This window comes from Hyaena hyaena, unplaced genomic scaffold (genome assembly GCF_003009895.1).
Source record: "Hyaena hyaena isolate Hyena2069 unplaced genomic scaffold, ASM300989v1 scaffold_11, whole genome shotgun sequence".
Lineage (NCBI taxonomy): Eukaryota > Metazoa > Chordata > Mammalia > Carnivora > Hyaenidae > Hyaena > Hyaena hyaena.
The window spans coordinates 4,595,454-4,616,696 of NW_024080643.1; the positions used below are offsets into that span (position 1 = coordinate 4,595,454).

Here is a 21,243-nt window from a genome sequence, read left to right on the forward strand (position 1 = left end):
TTAGAACTTAACCCAACTGAAGCCTTGTTCAAGGAGAGGATCTTTACTGCTTGCGGCTGCTGGTGCATAGAAATAATAAAAGGCAGATAGACTTCCAGACAGGTGCACCGTCTGCACCTCAGGCAGGTCACTCCGCGGCCCAGGGCAGGCCGAGGGGTCCTGGACAAGTCACACGACGGGGTCACGCTGGTGTCCTTCCCCATGAGCGGAGAGTAGCAGCTGGCAGCGCGAGCTCTGCAGGCCCACACCTCACTTGTGACCTCACCGTAGGGGCTGCGGGTTCCTCTCTGGCCTGGGAGCAGTCTGCACCCCAAAGTCAGCCTAACAGGAAGTGCCGTGGGCAGGAGCGTGTAAACGGGGCAAGCCCTTGCAGAATGGCATGTCCCACCTCCAGCCTTGGGAACGCACACCAGAGGGCCACTCTGACGCTCCCGGTCCCCCTCTTTCAAGAGGCCGAGGACCTGTGCCCAAAAGCAGAGGGGCAATGAACTTGTCGCAAAGCCGCAGCCACATGTGTGTCCTCTAAGTCCCTTTCTCAAGAAGGTCAGACTCCTAACTGCAGCAGGCTCGCTCTCCCACCACCGTATCCCCAACCCCAAATGCAGGGACTCATGTGGACTAGGTACCAAAAATACATCTGATGAATGAACAAACTGTAAACTTCAACTAATACAAAGGAGCAAGGATGCCAGCAATCACATTAAATCCCAAAGGTACCTGCATTTGAGGGCAGATATCAATCTGTTAAATCTGAAGAATTGACATTAAAAGCATTTAACTCAGCTGCCCCCTTTCCAAGAAGATTTTATACGTAAAAGCACATCAAAACCACACAATACATCAATTTCTGAGGCATAAGTAAGTGCGTTGGGGGCTCTACTCTGTTCAATAAGCAATTAAGTGTGAAGGGAAATCTTAGAACAATACGTTAACCCAAGTCCTATTTTCTGTGTGATCCTGACCTTCACCTGTAGCACAAAGTCATTCGGTCACGATTTTTCCACTTCCTATTGGCCCCAACTGTGCTTGGTGCTGGGCGAATGCCAGATACAACAGACTGTGCCATCAAGGGTGACACAGCAGAAAACAGACGGACTCTCCGCCATCAAGGAGGACACAGCACAAAACAGACGGACTCTGCCATCAAGGAGGCCAGAGCACAAAACAAGAGACTCTCCGCCATCAAGGAGGCCACAGCACAAAACAGACGGACTCTCCGCCATCAAGGAGGCCACAGCACAAAACAGACAGACTCTGCCACCAAAGAGGCCAGAGCAGAAAACAGACAGACTCTGCCATCAAGAAGGCCACAGCAGAGCTGCAGAACTGAAGACACAGAAATGGATTTGATGCACCGGGCGAAGCTCCGCAACAGGAAAGTCTGTGCGAAGCTGGGGCACAGGCAGGGGTCGCTCCACCTCCAAAGGGCAGAGGTGCAGGGCAAGGAAGAAAATGCGCCTTAAGGGGGAGGAGAACTGAGTCTTTAAGGACAGAGCTCGCTAGGTTGGAACAGTGTTAGTAGAAAAAGAGCACTCTGGGGAAAGCAGCCTGAGTAAAGGCCTTGCAGCCAGAAAGTAGGGTGGGAAGGGGTGTGGGGAGAGGGGACAGGCAACCTGGGACACAAGGAGCACAGCCAGCCTCATGTGGCTTACTGAAGACAAAACAGAAGAGGTAGAGCGCGTTCACTGCCTGTGGACTCATAACCTCCAACAACCTTGACGGGAAGGAAATGGGCGTCAAGGTCGTGGTAGAAGTGAAGAAATCGGGACCTGAAACAGTGGCGTAGAAGCCCCCGACTTGGCAAAGCAGAACTGGCTTAAAAGCCCGTGCCAAACCCCCCACATTCCCCCCCGCAGCCCTCCACCCCCAGCCTCGTCCCAGCTTCTCCCAACGTTCCCAGGATCAGCAGGGAAGGAGGCGCACAGTCAAGTCCACCACACTGCAGAAGCAGGAAGGAAAAACTCATGTGAACTTCCTCTAAGCCTTTCTATGGATTTTAAATGGTGCTTGCATTTAATAGTGTTTAATGTGTGGTACACAAGCCAGGAGATAAATCATAGAAGAACTGAAGAGGAGAGACGGATAACTTGATGGAGAACGGGAGCTCCCCACAGGGGAGTAGAACTTCATGAGGAACTCAGAACAGGCTCAGGAGACCGAGAGGAGAACGGCGGTGGCCAGGAGCCAGGGAAACGGGGGGGGGGGGGGGGGGGGGGGGGGGGGGGGGGGGGGGGCAAGGAGTTGTCCCGTGGACATTACGTCTCACCTCCGGAAGATGAAGAGAGTAACAATGTGAATGTACTTAATACTACCGAGTTGTACACTCCAAAGTGGTTGAAATGGGAACTTTTAGGTTACCGTATTCACTACCATTAGAGAGAGCAAGAAGCCTATCTGATAGGTTATGGAAGGTGGGATATAGGAGATCCATGGCTCGTTACATTCTAGACACTTTCACATTTATAACCTAGTTCAGCTTCAGGACGAGCCTGCAAGGAGAGTATGCTTCCCACCAGACGGGTGAGGAAACACAGGCTCAGACAAACTATGGGTGAAAAGTCAGTCACTGGGGGGCATAAGACTCATATACCAATCTTCCTTCACCCTTTTACTTGACCTAATTACCTTCCCCCTCTGGCAGTTCAAAACTTAAAATTAAAAAGCAGAGCATACACGGCTCATTTTTTCCATTACCATTTTTCCAGTAAATACTTATTTAAAATTATCCAGGATATGGCAATGAGAATGAAACGTGGCCATGTGTAGCAATGTAGATGGAACTTGAGGGTGTTATGCTGAGCGAAATAAGTCAGGCAGAGAAGGACACATACCCTATGTTTGCACGTATAGGATTAGGAGGAACTTAGCCAAGGACCATGGGGGAGAAGAAGGGGAGAAAACAGTGGGGGAGAGGGAGGGAGGCAAACCATGAGAGACTCTTCAATGCTGAGCACAAACTGAGGGCTGATGGGGGTGGGGGAGGGGAAGGAGGGTGATGGGCATGAGGAGGGCACTTGGGATGAGCACTGGGTGTTACATGGAAACCAACTTGACAACAAACTATTAAAAAAATAAAACCCACAACCTCCCCCCAAAAATAAAATAGAAATAAAAATAATCCATGATAAGCCGGAGGCAAATACTACAGCTCATCTCAATCAGGTTGCTGCAAAAAGAGAAGGTTTCTGTTTCTTCCTTAAAATACATTCATCCTGTTCAGTTTGCACATTATCTTTTAATCCTTATAAATGCAATTCGAAACCTGGCTGTTTCCATCTCAAGGGATATGTAACAAGTTCGGAAGGAGAGTTATGAAGAGTTATGGCCAAATGGATCATCCAAAACAGGAACGACAGTAATATCAAAACCTGTAGAGCACTCAGCCAGGCATGGTGTAAAAAAGTCCTTTATATACATTAGCCTTTATAATAGGCCTATGGAAAACGCACTGTAGGAGGGGGTGACCATAAATGAGGACTGCCTTTAACAAAATCCCCCAGAGTGTTACAAACAGAAATCAGCCTTGCCCCAGTTCAAACGCACCCAGAGTTTTCTTATGCAAGGTAAGGTTTAGGGGGGGGAAAAAAAATCCATAGACCATGGTCTCGTGAACACGGAACAGAGAGAAGCCCGGCCAGCTGCTGGCAGGCCCACACGGCAGGAATGACACAAGGGGGGCAAAATAGATAGAAGCACCAGTGGGATTTTATGAGGATCCCACAAAATGCACTTGATAGGTTTTTTTTTATAGTTTATTTTTTGAGACAGAGACAGAGCATGAGTGGGGGAAGGGCAGAGAGAGAGGGAGACACAGAATCTGAAACAGGCTCCAGGCTCTGAGCTGTCAGCACAGAGCCCGATGCGACGCTCGAACCCACGAACCAGGAGATCTGACCTGAGCTGAAGTCGGACGCTTAACCGACTCAGCCACACAGGAGAGTCTTTACGTACATAAACGTTGGCAAAGAAGTTTTAGGGACCATTCACTTCTTAGCCAGAAACTCTCTCTAGTCTTAGCAAACAAAGAATGCATCTTAGAAGTTAGTAAACAGCTACAGCACTCTTGCAGGACTCAACCGCAGCTCTTATCTGATAAATATTATTCCATGAATGTATGTGGACCCATTTTTATGCGGGTTTTTTTTTTTAAATACTCCACACATTTCCAGAAAGTTAATAGCACAGGAGTGAGTTTCTTTTAAAAGCTAGACATAAAATCTCTATAGAAAAAAATAGAACTATTTTCAAGTGATTGCTACACCCAGCATGGGGCTCGAACTCAAAACCTTGAGATCAAGAGTTGCACGGTCCACCAAATGAGGCACCCCAGGTGTATTTTTTCCTAATGGAAGTATCTCAAAATATCAAAATTCAGGAGGTCCCTTAGTACAACAGTTCAAAAAACAATCTTCAACTGCTTTGTGAGAAAACATTTGATTGAAAATATTGACTTAACATTCTTCCCAAATTATTTGTATTAAGTATTAGGACTTAAAAATCAAAGTCTGCTAAGGTTCTTATAAAGCTATTCTACTATTCCGAATTCTAAAATTATCATGGGTTTATTTCTAGAAGACACTTATTTTACGCCCTAGCAAATGCTACCATTGTATTAAAAATAGCTTGTCCAAATAAGCGTATGACATATGATAAATCACTTTTTGAAACACTGTGCTGTGGCCATGTACCATCCACAGAAAATACTAGCAAATAGACCACAAGACTAGAAATAACGTGGTCCTGAGAAGCTGGAGGAGAAACACATGGAGGTATTGTTGGTCACTGACTGACCACCCATAGCTGTGCCAGCAGTTCTTCAAAATTCATACCATACCCAACACCGTATCTCTACAGATGTCTACAATTATTACACTAAACATGAAGGGCATCATTAAATGCATGACGGTTCATCAACATTAATTCAAAGGTGATATTAGAGTATTTTGTTATAGTGACTACAACTCTTTATGGCAGCTTCTGGGCCAAGTTCTGCTTTTCATACGTGGGAATCATAAGAAGCCTCAGGGTAGAGGAAGAACTTCCCCATCAGCTAAACAGGGACCAGACTGGTTTACCAGATGAATTAATGAGTTCCCGACGTAGACATATGTTTGTGTGTAGGACAAATGAATTAGAAGCATTAAGAATTTCAGGGGCGCCTGGGTGGCTTAGTCGGTTAAGCGTCCGACTTTCGCTTAGGTCATGATCTCGCAGTTCGTGGGTTCGAGCACCGCGTCGGGCTCTGTGCTGACAGCTCAGAGCCTGGAGCCTGCTTCAGATTCTGTAGCCCCCCCCCCCCGCCCCTCCCTGTTGATGCTCCATCTCTCAAAAATGAACAAACGTTTAAAAAAATAAGATTTAAAAAATAGTAAAACTAGGTCTCTTGTAATGTCGAAGCCTATGTAGTGAACAAAACTTCAATACAATACTGAGAGAAGTGAATATTTCTGTCTGCCCTGGGCACAGGCATTCTATGAAATAATTCAACACTATAATGATTGAGGAACTCTAATTTGTAAAGGGAACGTTAAAAATTAACAGGAGGCAGTTTTAACAAAGACGGAACACTGGGGAAGTAATTACAATACTACTCAACAAATAGCCTTACTGTCTGAAAATAAAGAGCTCTATTTTTAAATTGTCAGGGTTTTGTAACACGTTTCATATTCTAGACAGTAATACTTTCAAGACCTCCGCACCTTTTACTGGAATAGAAACAAAGGAGTCATATCTTTTGACTGGGGAAGAATACTCCTTTATATAATTCAATCTACAATTAAGTATTCAAATTAAATAGCATGCACTGTACTCCTTAGGGACAGTCAAAGCAGAGTCCAAATGGCTGAAAAGCTGACAGTCCAGAACAAGCAAGGAAAAAAGAAGGTGGGGGGGTGGTGCGCGGGGACAAAAGAGGGAAGGAAAGAAAGATACAGATTCTACATTCATAACATTTTACTTCTCCATTCGGACCAAGTATAAGGTTTTCACCATTTTGTGGTCAAGAATCTTTCCTGGGGTTTGGAGGCAAGACGTGGTCACAGGGACTTTAATGTGAACTCACACGGGACTCTCTTCGCTCAACACAGCCAAAAGCAGGTGTCAATTTCTTGATGTTAACAACGATACACACACGCACACTCGAACACCTCTCAGCCCTGTCTTATGCTCTCAGAACAGCATGCTTCCCTGTAGAAGTTGCAGAAAAATATAGGAAAAATAGACAAAAGCCCCTAACACCCAAAATCTACCTTGTTCCCCCCCCCCCACCGAGAGAGAGAGAGAGAGAGAGAGAGAGAGAGACAGACAGACAGACAGCATGAGCAGGGAAGTGTCAGAGAGGGAGGCACAGAATCTGAAACATGCTCCAGGCTCTGAGCTAGCTGTTAGCACAGAGCCTGATGCGGGGCTCGAACCCACGAACCGCAAGATCATGACCTGAGCCAAAGTCGGCTGCCCAACCGACTGAGCCCCCCAGGCGCTCCATTGCTAGTTTTTTTTTTAATGTTTGTTTTTGAGAGAGACACCACGTAAGCGGGGGAGGGGCAGAGGGAGAAGGGAAGAGAGGATCCAAAGCGGGCTCTGCACAGACAGCAGTGAGCCTGACGTGAGGATCCAACTTCCGAAACACAAGATCCTGACCTGAGCCAAAGTGGGAGATTAAGACCTGAGCTGAAGATGGACGCTCAACCGACTGAGCCACCCAGGCGCCCCTCGCTTGCTGCTCTTTAACCTGCATATTGACCTTCCCGGTACTCCCTGCCCCTTGCACAGGGTAGCAACGCAAGCCCACTTTCCTTTCCCCCCCCCCCAGGTATAGCTCATCGACTGAATGTTCTAGCTCTCAAATAACTGGATGGTGAGCAATACAACTTGCATAAGAGAACTTTAGTAATAACCAGCCTGGATTTCCAGCCACTCTTTGGACACAGTACCGAATACCACACCTTGGGTTACATGCGTGCGGTCATCAAATTCTTACCAATACAGGAAGTACATTGTTATAGTTCTTGATTACTCAGTCAAATATACCTCCAGGTAGAGAAGAGCTGACGACAGCTGGAGGGACTCCCCAGGAGAGCTGCGGCTGCCTCCACCTTGCTGGAAGAGGGAGACAAAGAGCTCCAGGCCTCCATGACTCAGCCAACAGAGGCCCCCCTACACCTCTGAGGCCCCGGGGTAGGGGAATACCGGGGTAGGCGGGAGCCTGTGCTATTTTGAGGTCAATGACCTTGCTCTAACCCATCGTTCAATGGAGTTTAAAAAGAATCCTTGGGAATAGAAGAAATGGCATCACCACCTTCTCTGTCCCGGAAACGGGACCCTAAGGATCATGTTGATCTCTCCCTCCACCCGCTCACAACCCCCCAGCTCACCACCCCCAGTGCCTTGTGCCTCCAGGAAGCTATAGCCCCACAGCTCACCTGGGGCAACGACAACTAAACTCCGCTCGAAGTATCAGAGCGTGCCGGAAGGTTCTCAAGCAACATAATGCTGCTACTTGCATCTTTCAAAGCTTCTCCTGCTTACACCTAACCCGTCTCCAGTAGCCGGACTTCTCACAGCACATCAACCATCATCCCGGATTTCCTCCACACCCTTGCTGGAAAGACACACACCCAGCTTTCCTATGCCTCTGCACCTTCACACGTGCTGTTTCCCATGCCAAGGATGCCTCCCCCCGTGAACCACACCTGATCGTTCAGGCTGAGCTCGATCTCCTCTCCCATCCTGGCTCCAGGATCCCCCACCTGCGAGCTTTTCCCCCATTCCGCTGCCTGCCTCGCCCTCAAGTGCAGCCAACCACCCAGGCCCCATTCACCACACTTGATAAAAGGGGACAGAAGTGCATTTCTAGTCTAGATCAAAAGGAGGGTTAGATATGGTGCTAAGTCCCGTGGCTGTGATTAGTCTCGGTGTTGCTCACATCTGAAGTCAAAACCGGCATGGGTCAGACCAGACAGGTTTTCCCCAGAGCAGAGACGACAGCCTAAAGCTGGTGGCTTCAAAGCAAAAGGTGGGAAGAGGTCACCAGCTTATATGTGTACGCACCTCCCAACAATTACCATTTAATAACGCTGCCTGAATGGATGGGCACTGGTGCCCCCACATGGTCCTAGGTTAAAGAGGTTTGAGGGAAAGCTCTCGAAGAGGGAGGAGATAGAGGGCAGGGGTCCAATGGACTAAATGGTGTCCCCTGAAAATTGACGTGCTGAAGCCCTAACCCCCAGTACGATGGTACTTGGAGATGGGGTCTCTGTGAAGTGACGAAGCGGAGAGAGGTCAGGAGAGGGAGGTTCATGCCGGCTTGGGACCCTTCTAAGAAGGGACACCAGAGTTAGGTCTCGTGCTTCACCATGTGAGGACGAATCAAGGCAGTGCTGTCTGCAAGCCAGGAAGAGGGCCCGTACCAGCACCTGACCATGCTGCCACTAATGGTCTTGACTTCCAGCCTCTTAATATGCAGGAAAAATAAGACTCACGGTGAGAGAAGGTTGAGCCATCTAGGCTGTGTATATTCATGGCCGCCTGAGGGGACTAGAGAGGGAGGGACAGTGGTACCCCCTCCCACCTGTTCCCTCTGCCTATCACTACCTATTTCACTTTCTGTGTCCAGTTAAGAGCGTTGATGGTGTAATTTATCTCATTTCAACTCAGCCTTCCAAGGATAAGCGGCTTAAGAATCCTGTAATGAAACAAACCACAGGTTGAAATAAGTAAGCAAATGACAAGGAAAACAACGGAATGGACACTTCTCTTCCTAATAAAAGCTCTGCAATCCATTTTACTATGTTCAACATTAGGATAATTTTAGCAAATTGGATCTAGTCAGCCAAAAATATTCAAAATAATCAAGATTATTAACATGGATTTACATCCGTAATTCTTAACTGAGAACCTTGGTAAATATATGCTGCATCTTGAGATAGTAACTAATGATAGTAATACATACGCAGATACTTAAATATACGTATTATTAAAAGTTCATGGTAAAGTGTTTTACCTATGGGACAGCTATCAAAACAGGAGACCACAGACCTAAATCTAGAGCTTGTAGGAGAGCACAAAGCCCACTCTCAGGTGGGGATCTTGTCGAAGGCTGTCCTGAAGCCAGCCAACACTCTCTGATAATGGCCTTCAAAATGACTGTTTATGTAACAAATACCAAAGATGTATAGAATAATCCTCAGATTGACCGACAATATCCCAATCCAACCCCAAATCTTTTTTTTTTTTTAACTATATTTACTATAAAACAGTAAAGGCAGCTCAAAGCCTGTGATTCAAGTTTTGAAGAGCCAGCTTTAAGAGAAAAGGGTAGATCAGCATTAAATGATCAAACCCAACCTCATGGATTTCAGGAAATTTCTTTGTAAAACATCGCTGCATGTCTGACCCCAACAATGGTCAGACCTCTCCTTTTGTTCTCTGTAAGCATTGTCCCTCTTGAAAGGGATGCTGATTAGCATTTCTGAGTAAGCTTTTGCTGCCCATTGAGTGACTCAGCCGTAAGTGGAATAAACACTTAGATGCTACTTTCTAGAGAAAGACACAAAATCTCGCATGACTAAACTCTGACCTCGTAGTTTTCTGCATTCACTTCACTACCTACATTTCAACTTCTGTGTAAGTGCTTCAGATGTTATGCCAACAGACTCTCCGTGTTGCTGTCTAAGGAAATGCTGTTTGACACTCGCGGGAGCCTTCTCCCATCTAAGTAGCTCAACAGACAGCTCAAAAGATGGGTCCAGTCTCTCTCCTCCGACCATCATCCCTTCAAAACCACGTCGGTCTCCAATAAAGGACGTAAACATTTCCCAAAGCACCAACACAAAACCAGGAGTGCAGTTTCCAGCTCCTACTCTCCCAGACACTTCCTGTTAGTTTTTCAAATATTTTGAGAGAAGTGTGCTGTACAAAAGGGTCACAAAAATAGTAGCAAGAGTTACCATATAGCCTTCACCCATTTTCCCCACAATGTCAATATGCACAAGGATCAGGGTAACATTGGATGTCAACTGTCTCAAAGAAATTACTCAAGTAAATATGAAAATAGCATGGGCACAATACTAGTCCAGCTACATTGTCCGTTCACAGTACAGTTTTTCCACCAATATACTTTTTCTGTTCCAAGATCGGATCAGAACTTACACTACATTTAGTTGCCCTAGGTCCTTAGTGTCCTCTAATTCTGGTTCGGTTTTGACTTGTTTTTCCACAAATCCTGATGTTCAATCTTTTTATCAGCAAGTGTCAGAAATGCTCACAAGCCCACAGAAGACAGTAAGACTTAGTAAAATCGGGAAGTAGGGAAGAAGGGAAAGAGGTTACTGACTAAAACTCTCAAACCAAAAGCCTTTACCTATTTTCATCAAGGACAACGGCATAGATGGGACTTTGATGGAATTCAAGATCTACTCCACAGCCACCCATACAAGGGTCAACTTGATAAAGAAATCACCGTGGGAGTCTGTTCTGCTAGACATTTGCTGTTTCCTTAGAAACATCAAAACATCACAAAACTAGCCCGAGGCTGACATGCTTTTCGGTTTCTAAAAATACATTTCAAGAGAGCTAATGCTTTCAATAGTTACCTGAAATACAGCACTAAAAAGTCCCCCACTTTGAATATTTTTACCTGCACCATGCCTTAAAAGTTTCATCCAAGGGTGTAACATTCTAATTAGAAGAATCTTCTCTGGCATTAGTTGCTGCTACCTACAAATTAAGGACTCTCAATATGCTGGAACATTCATGTGCAGAAACTACAGGGCCTGGTTCCGAGATTAACCAAGTACATCTACCTCTAACCTAAAAAGAGATGATTGAGGAAGATGATATCACCATGACTAATCATCTCACTATGTATACATCTATCAAATCACATTGTACATCCTCAACATATACAAGTTAAAAATATATCAATAACTCAATACAAAGCAGCATACATAGAACACCTTGAAGCTTTTTTTTTTCCCCTAATGTTTATTTCTGCAAGAGAGAGACAGCGTGAGCAGGGGAGGGTCAGAGAGAGAGGGAGACCCAGAATCTGAAACAGGCTCCAGGCTCTGAGCTATCAGCACAGGGCCCGACGTGGGGCTCAAACCCACAAACCAGGAGATCGTGACCCGAGCCAGCCAGGTGCCCCATCTTGAAGCTGTTTCAAGGTAAGTAACACAAGTGCTTTCACCACGTATTCCTCTTGATGAGAATTTTATACATTTTACCTTGGCCAAACATGACCAGAATAGCAGTCTCAAATTAGATTCGCAAACTCTGGTTTTTCAAACAATCATCTTTACATGCGTAAAAGGCAGTTAGGATTCTCACTAGGACATTGGTATTGCTTTGGTTACGTTTTAAGCAACTTAAACGTAAGGACCAGATGCCACCTAAATTCCTCAAGCGTTAAAACACTTGAAGGAGAGTAGTACTCAATCTAGAATGATATAGGTCATCTATCCCCAATATTCATGCACAAGCCTGCATGTGAAGATTTGGTGGCCTTCATTCGTTAAGACAAAAACGCCCCCTTAGACCTTAGGATCCCAACCCAATACTATAAAACTTGATACGGTCAAACACATCACCCAGTGCTTAATTCTTTTTTCTAGCAAGGCAAAATTCTATTTTAAACTGATCTTGGCAAAAACAGTAAGCAGTATTCCTTTAAGACAAATCAAGAAGAAATGCAATAGCTTGACAAAGCTCAAGTCATTGCTTTAATGATTTTTGTTAGCTACAACTCCCACCTGAAATGACTCATTCAAAACACAGTATCTGTAAACATTCCTAACTCGCTCTGAAGACCTCACTTCAAACTCCCTTGTAGCCTTGAAACTCACTACTACAAACAGGGAGCTGATAATCACATGAAAAGATAGAATACACCTGAACTTGATTGTATCCATTTGCTCATCCCTTTGATCAGATTTCAAGGCATTTTCTAGAAAAGAAATTTTAACTTTAAATATTTTTGAAAAATTAGATTTACTAAATTAAAGGTTCACCACCAGGTTGTTCCAAATAGCAAGCTTTCTACAAGCATTTAATATTTAAGTTATGACACTTAAGAGGCAAGGATACCATTCATAGGAAATGTCCAGAAGAGAAGAATCTACAGACAGAGGCAATGAGGGTTCCTCAGGCCTAGGGGGATGAAACGGTAATGCATGTGGTGATGGCTGTACGACTCTAAATATACTAAAAAATCACTGAATTATATACTTTAGGTAGACAAATTATATGTATGTAAAATATATCTCAATAAAGCTATTAAATACTTAAAATGAGGGGTAGGCACCTGGATGGCTTAGTCAATTAAGCATCTGACTCGATTTTGACTCAGGTGATGATGCCAGGTGTTATGGGATTGAGCCCTAAGTGGGGCTACACAGGGAGTGTGGAGTCTGCTTGGGATTCTCTCCCCACCTCTGCCCCTCTCAAAAGTTAAAAAATTATGGGGCACCTGGGTGGCTCAGTCGGTTAGACATCCAACTTCGGCTCAGGCCATGATCTCACAGTTCGTGGGTTCAAGCCCCGTGTCGGGCTCTGTGCTGACAGCTCAGAGCCTAGATCGTACTTTGGATTCTGTGTCTCCCTCTCTCTGACCCTCCCCTGCTCACGCGGTCTCTGTATCTCTCTCTCAGAAATAAATAAAACATTTTAAAAAAGATAAAAATCAAATTTTTAAAATTTTAAATTAAAATATTTAAAAGGAGATTGTACACAAGAAAAAAGGGATCTTGTCAGGTGGACATATATGTACAATCCTACATATGTATGTACCTTGCAAATATTCCATTAATTACTACCCATTTCTAGAGGGTGGAGAGGTATTGTCTTTATAACAAAGGCCCTAGGAAAATCTGTACTTAGGAGAAAAGTACCATGTCCTATTTCTTCATCATTACAGGAATCTAAATTCACTGGCTTCAATAATGGAAACTTCAACCTACCACAGGTTTAATCAATCACTGGTATGATTTTCGGGAGAGAACACGAATATAGTGGAGAGAGACATCTACGGATATGGTGCATTTCTTCCTAGAATTTTAAGCAACTGCTTGGCATTTGGAGTTAGCATGTGTGGCATATCCCCTAGGAGTGCCAAGGCCACCAACAACTCCAGCAGGGACCTTACCCATGCATTCAACAGGCCCAGCCTCCTCCTTGGATATGCTAGTTCAAACATTAACTCTAGACTCTCAATGTGTCCTGAATTGTACCCACCTTCCCCGGTGCCAACAGCCACGTCCCTTCTTGGCAAACTCTGATCTCTTTTCTGAAATCAAAATGCCAGGTGGCCACAAAGATCGTCACAGAGTCACTGCCATGATCAGTTCACTCCACTCGGAGTCAGAAAGGGCCTGCGGGGGGAAGGTCAGCGGGAACACCAGCCTCCTGAGGTCTGTGCAACATCCACAAAATCAGTCCCCGGGACACCTGAGCTGGCACGAGACTCACCTGTCCTACCTGCTCTCTTTTCAAAAACTGATTTAGGAGCAAATAATCAGTAATATATATGGAGTAATATATACTCCATGACCCTGCCTCCCCACCCCCCACCCCCGAAAGTTAAAACCCTTTTTCAAGGAACGTAACAGGGGTGGGTGGGTGGGAATCCTTTTTCAACCTCTTTTATGAAATTGTTCCTTTGAAGAGTTTTTAGCGACTTTTGGCAAACATCCATGGCCAACATAAAAAACCTTATAAAAGAATTAAGATTTTTAGAAGACGACTTCAGCGACATTCAAGTGCTAAAAGTCAGCTTTGCATCTTGATTAAGGAATGAGTAGTGAATCCACATTACCAAAGCTCTTTAAAAATCTTCATCTTCCATGTAATAGGAAGTTTAAACAAAAACAAAGACCCTTATTTTCCCAGCTTTCAGCATGCTTAAACAGATACCAAAGCCAAAGAAGTTAAGAAAAACTAAGCAAAAATACTACTTGAAAATATCCTAAGGTTTTTTGTTTTTTTTTTTTTAAATGTTTAGTTACTTCTGAGAGAGAGATGTGAGCAGGGGAGGGGCAGAGAGAGGGAGACATGGAGTCTGAAGCAGGCTCCAGGATCTGAGCTGCCAGCAAAGACCCCGACACAGGGCTCAAACCCACAGACTACGAGATCATGACCTGAGCTGAAGTCAAACACCCAATCGACTGAGCTACCCAGGTGCCCCAGGTGTTATTTTTGATTAGAGCATGGGAGTTTGGGACATAGGAAGCTAAGATTTAGGTTTTAAATCTTAAACCTAAGATTTAAAAAGAAAATCCTTCAATTCTATATCCTTATACAGTATATATTTTTTGGCCTAACACATTTACTGTTTAAAGTGTATAGCATAGTGAAATCTTAAGCTCTTGAGCCCCAAAAAAATCAAGCAAAGAAAAAAAAAAAGGACATTTTTAAGGTAATCTTTCCATACTTTTAGAAGTAAATGAATGGAAACACATAGAAGATATGAAGAAACTATATTGGCTTTTAGGTTTTAGGTACAATCACAGAGTTGTGTAATGATCACTCCCAAAGGAAAGCCCACATACGCTAGCAGACCTTCCCATTTCTCAACCTCCCGCCTCTTCCCTAGCCCAAGGGATCACTAATCCACATCTCAACAGATTTGCCTCTCTGGACACTTCCTGTGAGTGGAATGAGGACTTCTGTGAGCAGCTGCTTTCATTTACCAGAATACTGAAGTCTCACCCATGTTGTAGCAGATAATGTAGTTCATTCCTTTTCAAGGCCAATAGTATTCCATCGTCTAGATAGACCGCATTTTGTTTATTCATTCACCAGGTGATAGACATTTGGGTTGTTGCACTTTGGGGCTATTATGATAAGGCTGCATCATTTGTGTACATGTTTTTGGGTGCACAGTTTATGGACCTTGGGTAGATACACCTAGATGATTGGTGGGGTCACATGGTAATTTTAAAATTTTTTTTAACGTTTATTCATTTTTGAGAGACAGAACAGAGTATGAGCGGGGGAGGAGCAGAGAGATAGAGAAGGACACACAGAATCCAAAGCAGGCTCCAGGCTCTGAGCTGTCAGCACAGAGCACAACGTGGGGCTCAAACTCACTGACCAGGAGATCATGACCTGAGCGAAAGTTGGACACTCTACTGACTGAGCCACCCAGGCGCCCCACATGGTAAATGTTACAGTTAACCTTTTGAGGAACTGCCAAACTGCTTTCCAAAGCAGTTGCACCACTGTTCATTACGATCATCAATGTATGGAGAGGTCCAATTTCTCCACGTCCTGACCAACACCCAACTCTTATTATTTTTGATCAGAGCATGGGAGTTTGGGACATAGGAACTCACGGTGGTGGGTGCTCTGCATTTTAATCCAAGCCCACTCATTCTTGAATGGGACCTCAGCTATTCTCCTAGGCTACATTTTGAAGTCAAGACTATGTCCCAATGGTCATTCTTTTTTTTCCCCTCCCCAATGTTTTAAATTTTTATTTAAATCCAACTTAGTTAACATATAGTGTAATAATGATTTCAGGAGTAGAATTTAGTGATTCACCACTGACACCTAATACCCAGTGATCATCCCAGTAAGTACCCTCCTTAATGCCCGTCACCCATTTAGCCCATCCCCCACCCCCACCCAACACCCCTCCAGCAACCCTCAGTGTGTTCTCGGTATTTAAGAGTCTCTTATGGTTTGCCTCCCTCCTTTGATTTTTTTAATGTTTACTTATTTTTGAGAAAGGCAGAGTGCAAGAGGGGAAAGGCCGGGGGGGGGGGGGGGGGGGGGGGGGGGGGGGGNAGACACAGAATCTGAAGCAGGCTCCAGGCTCTGAGCCGTCAGCACAGAGCCCAATGCGGGGCTCAAACCCACAAAGTGTGAGATCATGGCCTGAGCCGAAGTCAGACACTCAGCCGACTGAGCCACCCAGGCACCCCTGCCTCCGTCTCCCTTTTTATCTTATTTTTCCTTCCTTTCTCCTATGTTCATCTGTTTTGTAAACCCAAAATAAAGCCTCACGCTAATAATCTAGCCCAAAACAATCTAACACTCCCTTAATAAAAGGAGGGATCACCTCCATATAATATGCACCATTATTCTACCACAAACTCCATCAAGCTACAATCACGCCCACCAGCCAAACCCTTTTCAATAAAGATGTCTGGCTAAGCAGCCTATGTAAGCGCTAATGCTGTTGCCGAATATTTAAAACATGCAACGAAGTTTCACCAAAGCTTTCAAGAGACACTGTATTGGAATCCAAGCTTGTCAATAATCTATGGGTAACCTGATGATTTAACTTCTCTACACCTGCGCATGGTGTTCTGAGCCACTCACAGCACTACATCCTCCGAAGTCACTCACATAAAGTTGAGTAAGTCTGAAAATGTAATGATATTTACAAACCTCCCAACACCTGGGCCTAAAAACCTAGCTTCGCACAGCCCACAGCCGAAAGAACTTGAGCTTTAATAGGAGGAGGTGGGTACTATTTGCAGCTGTGCTAGTTAGTAGCTATAGGACCACAGGTACGTTATTTAACATCTTTCTAGCTCAGTTTCTTAATCTGAAGGTAACAAGTCCAGCTAAAGCATCCAATACAGCAGCCAGCAAAAGGTAGACGTTTAAATGTTGGAAGATGGAGGAGGGCTAGCTCCGCACAAAGTTTCCCAGCGTCTACATACTTCATAAGCAATGGTGGGGACCATTTAGGGGTGACTGCGAGTCCCTGTGACCTGTGGAATTCCTTTATAAAGCACTTCCCTGCGTTGGGGTCTGCACATCGGTAAGGAGAGCTCTCATTTAGCTTGAAAGGGGACTAGGAGGAATCCTTGGAAGAGAGCCCAGGGATGAAAAGATAAGAGACCTCTTTTTTGTCGGGGACACAAAAAAACTTCCTCGGGGCTCACAGAAAGCCTGAGGAACGGAGCCCAGGAAGAGACAGGTAAAGGCTGTATTCGCATGACCCCTTTGGAAGCGCAGGTGGAGGCTGCCAGGCTCTAGGGGGACGCGGGAGGGGGAGGGGCTGGAGGAAGAAATGGGGGGGGGGGCTGGCTAGGTGTGAGGAAAAGCTGCCAAGACCGGATGGACCCCATCCCAGTGTGACTTAACGGTCCTTGGGTCTCTCGGCCGCCCCCCCCCCCTACCTGATCTGGTTGTCCCGGAATTTGTTGAGATGCGGCTGGTTGAGGTAAATGGTGCGCGCTGGGGCGTCCAGCTGGTCTCCCACAGACGTGGCCCGGGACATCTCATCCTCCGCCTTCCTGTAGCCCGAAGAAGGACGAACGGGTCCTGCAGCGACGGGGTGCGGGCGGAACACAGAACACAAAGAAGTCACGCCAGGCAGGAGGCGGCGAGCACGGGCTGCGGGGCCGGCGGGCGGGGAGCGGCCGGGAAGGATGCTCTCTCGGGGCGACGCCGGGCCCGCCTATGTACCTCGGCTCCCCCTGGAGACCTGCCGCCGCAGCTGCTCCCGGCGCCGCCCCGCCCCGCGCCCCGCCCCCTCCCGGCGCCGCCCCGCCCCCTCGCGGGTGCCCGGGGCGCCGAGCAGCGGGCCTCGCCCGCCGCCGACTCCCGCCCCGCCCCCGCCTGCCCCGCTGCGGCGTGCGGCCGGGCTGCCGGGGCGGGGAGGGGCCGCGGGGCCCCGGCCGGGGCCTCCCCTCCCCCGCTGGGCTCCCCCTCCGGGCCCCGGGGACTGCCGTCCGGATCTCGGTGTTTTCGGCCGCTGGGATGGAGTTTCGGGCAAAGATGCCGGCAAAGGGCACGCGCCCTGCATCCAGTGGCCGCAGAAAGGGACGGCGAAGGCACACCTCCGCGCCCTACAAAGGAAGTTCTCAGCCCTCGGGGTGACGGGCTCGGCTCGGCCCGGGATCCTGAATGCACCAGCTGCTTCCCCCCCCCATGCGCCTGGCACCCTGCGTGAGGTGGCTTTCGCGATCCCAGTCCACGCAGGGGTGCGTGCTCTTCCACTGCATGGCGCCGGTTAGGTTTCTGTGGTTACGACACACGCCGGTCTATCTGCTTCAAGGTTGATTTCAGTCCTATAGTCGAGCCTCTGTGTGAGCCACCCCCTCCCCCACCATAACCTTGACGTAGGCAGGCGGCAGCAAGGAGAATAATGATATACCCATTACTCACACCGCTACACCTGAACACACCCCATCTCCAGCTACCAGGTGTACCCCTTAGGACAAGGGGCCACCCACCTCAAGCACAGACCTTCGGGGAGGGATGCCTTGCGGAGGAAGCCTTCTCCCTTTCCTCACCTATACCCTCATCTGCCATGCCTTCCCCCTACCAAAGACATGAATGGGGTACGCCATTTAAGGAACTGACATCTCATTTCAGGAAACATCTACTTCACAGCTGCAACGAATACTCACTGACAGAAAAGTCTTGAAAGTGTTATCCTGAGGAGTACTCACAGCTGGGTCCCTGTTCGCAGCGCCTTAGCTGTTCCCCAGTACGGGACCCCGTCTCCTCAGAGGCTCGCTCCCTGCGTCCAGCCTCCACTCTCGGGGTTCCTCTGGCTTCCTGGGGGGCTTCTCTGCCCTGTGCTTATGGACAAGGGGCCGCCGAGAGCTAAAGGCCCTGCCTCAAGACTGCCTGCCCCGAGAGCTCGGCTCCCACACTTCAGGCACAGAACGCTGGCACTTGCTGGTTTAAGGCAGATAGGCTAGTTTCAAAAACATTCCCTACATAAAAATAACTGCTTTTTTTTTTTTTCCTCTCTGCCCATTTACCCTGCTTTGTTCACCTCCAGCACTTATCATCTGTCTTCCCCCGGCCAGGAGCAGAGGCTCCAGGACAACGGGGACATGTTTTGTTCAGGACGGTGATCTCCGCGCCTAGGAGAGTACCTGCACATAGCGGGCGCTCATATTTGCTAGTCGAATAAGTCACTTTCACTCAAGCCTTCTAAAGGGTCGCTCTGAATTCTCCAGGCAAGAGATGCAATGATTTGCACAGAGAGCTCAAGCGCCATGGACTCGTATGGGTCACAGCGGTCCCCTCCGTGGCTCTTGACCCTGGCTGCACAGGACCATCCCCAAGGGAGCTCCCGCAATTAACCAGATCCTGGGCCCGACCCTCGCAGATTCCGACTTGCTGAACTCTGCTTTGATGTGCCGTAAGGGATACGAGCGGGCAGCCACCGTTGAGAATCACCTGTGAGATGCTGCTGGCACAACCACAGCAACAAACCCAAATGATCTGGGTCCCGCTCTCAAAAATGTTAACCAGTTTCGGGTGCTATGGTATACCCATGGTTACCAGTACACCACAGTTTATGGCAAGTGACTAAGACGGGGCTTGAAGGTGCTAAGGAGGCTCAGGGGGCAGCAGCCTCTCTGGGCATGAGGGGACCCGGTGAGAACCGAGTTGGAGGACAGATATAAAAGCATGAAAGTTGGGTAAGGTTTCTATTAGGAAAGAGGGGGACAAGGCCATTTGGGGGTAGGACCTACGAGGAAGTTAGGCAAAGACCCAAGTAGACAAGATGTATGAGAAGCCAATTAAACCAAACAAAAACTAGCACTGAGGGTGCAAAGGGGGGGGGGGGGCAGGGGATGGACTTGGGGGAAGGACTTAAATGCCAGGCAAAGAAGTTTAAACTTCATCCTGAAGGCCCTCTGAAGCCACGGACGGTTTCTAAGCAGGGGAGAAGTACAGCTGACTGTGAGGCCCAAGTAGGGACAGAGGAGGGGACCTGCGGATAAGGAGGTCAGCTAGGAAATTAAGTCTCCAGTCTAGAAGCAAGATGTTAAAAAGCAAGACTTCAATGGAGAATGGGCAAAAAAAAAAAAAAAAAAAAAAGGAGAATGAGCTCAAAAGGAAACCCTGTGAGACTTTTTTGGGATTGAATGTGTGGGCCAGAAAAAAAGGAAAAGAACATTGGGTGATTCGACTTTGAAGAAGAGAAGGTTGGGACAAAAACCACTCCTGATAGAAATGAGAATGGAAACCGTTTTCCCAAACAAGAATTTAAGTGTTGGATAACGAATATTGGGGTGCAAAAATGTATACGATTAGTGATAGAATGACATGAAATAATGTCTCCCAGGCATCCACCATGTGTGAGGCCAGCTCACCTTTCTACACTGCATCAGGGCCAGCCCTGGAATTTTGTTCCGGAGAGCAATCATTATAGTGGCCCCCCCTCCCCCAAGACGCCAATGACTTTCTTCTACCTCAGTGGCCTCATCCTCACCGAATCCTGCTTTGGAGAAAAACATTGATCTTTTCCCAATACCACACGTCTGTTGAAAATATATCGCCTGAAGAAACCACGATACCATAGATGGCGAAGCTCAGAATGACTAAGGTTTCAAATTCAGACTCATAAGATGAATCCTGAGTTAATGCATTTTGAAAATACCACCGTGCAAAATGAGAGGATACGCTTACAACTCCCCCATATCAACAAGCACAGTGTCAGCAGACCGTGGGAGTTCAATAAATATCTGTTGAGAAAGAACCCAAAGTAAAAAGAATAAAGAGAAACAAGAGAAGGCAAATGGACAGGCACTCAGCGTGCCTGCTACAGAATGGAGACGCTAACAAGACAGATGACGGCCAAGGACGTGAGGACAGGGACTTTGTCTCGCTCGTGGTTCTAGCCCTGTCATCCTGAATAATGCCCAGCACACAGCAGCCAGAGATAAAGGGCAAATGTAGCAGGTCCCTTTTGAGGATGCCTACCCAGCTGCCGAACCAGACGCCCTTGTCTGGTAACTGAACCTCTCCCTTCCCACATGCAGGCCAGGGGGCCCCCAGACAGGTCTATAAAAGGGTGTATGCATGCATCACAGCTTTTTTTTTTTTTTTTTAATGTTTATTTATCTATTGAGAGAAAGGGAGAGAGAGCAAGCCAGGAAGGGGCAGGGAGAAAGGGAAAGAAAATTCCCAAGCAGAGGCTCTGTACCATCAGCCCCAATGACAGGGGGCTCGAACTCACGAACCATGAGGTTATGGCCCGAGCTGAAACCAAGAGTCGGACGCTTAACCAACTGAGCCACCCAGGTGTCCCCATGCATCACAGCTTTTTGCACCGGGGATAGTTACTTGGTCCGAGTGTGACCATTAGAGGAGTCTTGCGTTCCCGCAAGTGGCCGTTCTATTAACATACACACTCTGGGTCTCTGGATGGCCTTCTTCTACCCATGGAGGGGGCAGGGAAGTAGGGGGTTTCTTTTGGAATAAAGATGAAACCATTTCATGGAGAGCAACAGAAAGTGTCCCAACAACTTTCCGGGTTCTGGG

At 47.0% G+C, this 21,243-nt stretch overlaps 1 protein-coding gene across 5 annotated transcripts in view; it reads right to left on the minus strand.

The window, feature by feature from the left end:
- The window catches only part of LOC120247599 (phospholipid-transporting ATPase IB), a 583,538-nt gene that overhangs the window by 480,789 nt on the left and 81,506 nt on the right, over positions 1-21,243 (minus strand). For 4 of the 5 annotated variants that reach the window (XM_039255602.1, XM_039255593.1, XM_039255610.1 and 1 more), the window contains one exon: positions 17,130-17,274. In XM_039255602.1, the coding sequence (XP_039111533.1) occupies positions 17,130-17,274 (145 nt within the window). Of the gene's footprint in view, positions 1-17,129; positions 17,275-17,690; positions 17,947-21,243 lie in introns of those variants that run through there. The other variant, XM_039255626.1, reaches the window with a different exon arrangement.